Source organism: Nicotiana tomentosiformis, chromosome 2 (genome assembly GCF_000390325.3).
Source record: "Nicotiana tomentosiformis chromosome 2, ASM39032v3, whole genome shotgun sequence".
Taxonomy (NCBI): Eukaryota; Viridiplantae; Streptophyta; class Magnoliopsida; order Solanales; family Solanaceae; genus Nicotiana; species Nicotiana tomentosiformis.
Window position 1 is genome coordinate 128,932,796 of NC_090813.1, and position 3,413 is coordinate 128,936,208.

The 3,413-nt window shown below is 39.9% G+C and overlaps 1 protein-coding gene across 1 annotated transcript; it reads right to left on the bottom strand.

Moving 5' to 3' along the window:
* Positions 1-578: 578 nt before the first annotated feature.
* Positions 579-2,997, bottom strand: LOC104114843 (pentatricopeptide repeat-containing protein At2g33680). Its single transcript, XM_009625380.4, has one exon. The coding sequence runs from the start codon at positions 2,954-2,956 to the stop codon at positions 761-763; it is 2,196 nt and encodes a 731-aa protein (XP_009623675.1). The 5' UTR covers positions 2,957-2,997; the 3' UTR covers positions 579-760.
* Positions 2,998-3,413: the final 416 nt, after the last annotated feature.

Consider the following 3,413-nt stretch of genomic DNA (forward strand, 5'->3'; position numbering starts at 1 on the left):
TTGTTTTTCATATCATTAGTCCTATTTTTTATGGAAGGGTATGAGTAATTATCTTTTAGATGACAATCATATATAGTGTAAAATCCAACATCAGTATATGGAGTTAAACTCTTGACCAAAATCTTTTGCTTCTCTGGTACTCATACAAATAAGGTTCTTCTATTTCAAAAAAGAAACAAATAAGGTTTCATGTTATCTGATGGCTACCCTTATGAGCAAAAGCTCCACTCTTTTGAGCACATCACGCCGCAAACTGTCTTTCTATCTACCAGAAGCTAATTGATCCTGAATAAAAGGATTCTCAGAATTTTATGGATCGTTAGTGTAAATATCTTTTATTATCCGTGTAGCATATACATAGCTTTGCTTATTTCAGAACAGAAGGAAGAGAAAAAAAAAAACAACCATTGTTGAATTCTTAAGAGCATCTGCCTTTCTTTTTTCAAATCTTTTCTACTTTATTCCTTCAACTCTTCCATTTCTTTCTTAATTGCTGCTGCTGCTGCTGTTGTTTTTCTACCTTTAGAAAAAGAATAGGAGATCAATAATGCTGATAAAACACAATCCAATGCTTATCATGATTAGAATGCAGCATTGTATAAGAAAATTAAACGAAAGATTGGTTAAACAGAACATCTCTAACAAGCTCAAGAAGGAACTAGGAAAGCAATGACATGAATAAAATAAAAACAGAACGTGATTGAAGAAGAAACACTACAAAAATATAATTTCCAAAAAAATATCTATATTCTGCACGGAATCAGTCCATTATAACTCCCAACTCTAAGCAAGGATCGAAATCTGGTTTATATCCCTCATCTTTCATTTGCTTTCTTAACCTCCATAATTCTTCACGTATATCTACGATTTGTGGATGCAACTGATCTCCAACAACAAATACATGAAACTGACTCTTCAGCTCAATCCAGCTACATCCAGGCTCCTTGCTTACTCCACGGAGATTCATCAACCTTCTCACGCGTTCAACATCCTCCAATCTTCCCAGAGCTGAATAAATACTAGAGAGTAGCACATAAGCAGATGACTCTTGTGAACCCAATTCCATTAACTTCTCTCCTGCGTATGCTCCTAATTCATAGTTTCTATAGTTCCTGCAAGCACTTAGCAAGATACGCCACAAACACAGACCATGGTCAACATGATTTGCTGCTGACTCGATAAACTCTTTTGCTTCATAGAGTTTTCCAGCACGACCGAACATATCTACCATGCACGCAAAATGCTCTAGCCTAGGCTCTATTCCAAACTCATCAGACATCATCTTGAAAATATTCTGCCCTCTCTCTACCAATCCCATGTGGCTACAAGCAGAAAGAATATTCACAAAAGTAACATAATCTGGCCTTGTTCCCTCAAGAAGCATTTCTTCAAAAAGTTCAAGGGCTTCAGTACCGCGGCCATTCTGTGAAAGACCTGACATCATTGAGTTCCATGACACTAAGTCCCTCGCAGGCATCCTCCTAAAGACTAGATTACCGTCATGAAGGCTTCCAGATTTTGCATACATAGTCGAGAGAGCGCTTCCAATTGGAACTTCAAGACTAAACCCATGCTTGACTATATGAGCATGAATCTGCTTCCCCTGTTCCAAAGCAGCAAGGCTAGAACAAGCTTTTAACACGCTCGCCATCGTCAACTCATTAGGTACAACACCCTCCACCAGCATTCTAGAGTACATACTCATTGCATTTTCATTATCCCCATTCTTAACATATCCCGCTATCATGGAAGTCCATAAAACTATGTCGGGTTCTTTCAAATAATCAAAACCTCTTCTGGCATCACTAACATTACCACATTTAGAATACATATCCACTAACGCAGTCAGAATATACATTTGAGGCTCAAACCCTAACTTCAATAGATATCCATGCACCTGTTTTCCTTCACTAAGAGCATCAAAATCACTACAGGCATTAAGCACTCCAACCAGAGTGTACTCGCTCGGATTCATCCCACAGAAATGCATCTGCGAGAACAACTTCAAGGCCTTATCGCAGTCCCCGTTCTGCGCGTAACCTGTTATTAATGCAGACCAGGTTATAGAATTCTTTTCAGATGAAAGCTCGAATGCCTGACATGCATCATCCAAACTCCCACACTTTGCATACATAGTAACAGTAGCATTGGCAACAGAAACGTTGCACAAAAATCCATTCTTGAGGGAAAGACCATGAATTTGCTTCCCAACAGGGCTAAACTCTGGCAATGCAATAGCACTAAGAACACTAGTAAGCACAAACTCATTCACATAATCCTGCCCTCGGCCTCGCTCCCATAGCATCATCCTAAACACTCCCACAGCCTCCTTAGCTAGCCTCTTTGATGCATACCCAGATATCATCGTAGTCCAAGATACAGAATTTCTCTCAGGCATTTCATCAAACATCTTGCGAGCATCAACAAGATGACGACTATTAGCCTTGCAATACGTGTTCAACAAGGAACTGCCCACAAATACATCGTTAAGGTAACTTAGTTTGAAGGCAAGACAATGAGCTTGCTTCCCTGTAAAGGAGTAGTGCTCCCCCAAAGTTGAAACCGCGGTGAAAATGCCAGCAAATGTGTGAGGATTTGGGAGGACGTGGGAGTTTTCGTCCTGTTGTCTCATTTGCTTGAAGAGTTTGAGGACGGAAAGAGATGAATCTGGACGGCCCAATTGAGAGTAGCCATTGATGAGGCAGTTCCATGAGACGACGTCTTTGTTTGTTATTTCTTGAAAGGCGAGATGGGCGTCCAACAAGCGGTGGCACTTGGCGTATAAGTTGACAATGCTGTTGGATAAGTATATGCAAGAAGAGGAAGAACCTGTTTTAATGAGATGGGCGTGAAGAGATTGGCCTTTGGGAAGGTTTCTGCGTTGAGTGTAATGGAGTATTTTGGTGAAAAGGGAAGCAGAGGATTCAAGTGCTAGAGAAGATGGACCATGACTCATATGTGACCTTCGCCACAGAGGGACGGCTTCCACTCACTCTCTTTCGGGGTAAAATACTTATGGCACAAAAGATAAATCTATAAAATATATACATGAAATAAATTTATCTATGTAATTTTACAACTAGGGATTAACATCATGACTCCGCCTCTGCATACGACATCTCGTGTTTATATCAAACCAATCAGTTTAATTTTACCAAAGTAACAATTAACATCAAACTACATACTAAAACGAGAAGAATTGTCATAAAGACCTTCAAAAAACTTGAATTGCTCATGTGACTTCCTTGTATAGGCCAAAATCTGCCCTAGAATATTTAGAATAAGATAACGCTAAAGAAAGAGTCTTCAAGCCGTTATCAGTCGAGGTCGACCAGGAAGCAGCGAGGTTCGTGGTCGAGATGTCAACAAGGGTCGAGGTTGAGCACCGTTGGCAAAGCTGTAACGACTAGTTT

What these genes read in the sequence shown, in the direction of transcription:
- LOC104114843 (XM_009625380.4), bottom strand. Translation starts at nt 2,956, where the DNA reads ATGAGTCATGGTCCATCTTCTCTAGCACTTGAATCCTCTGCTTCCCTT.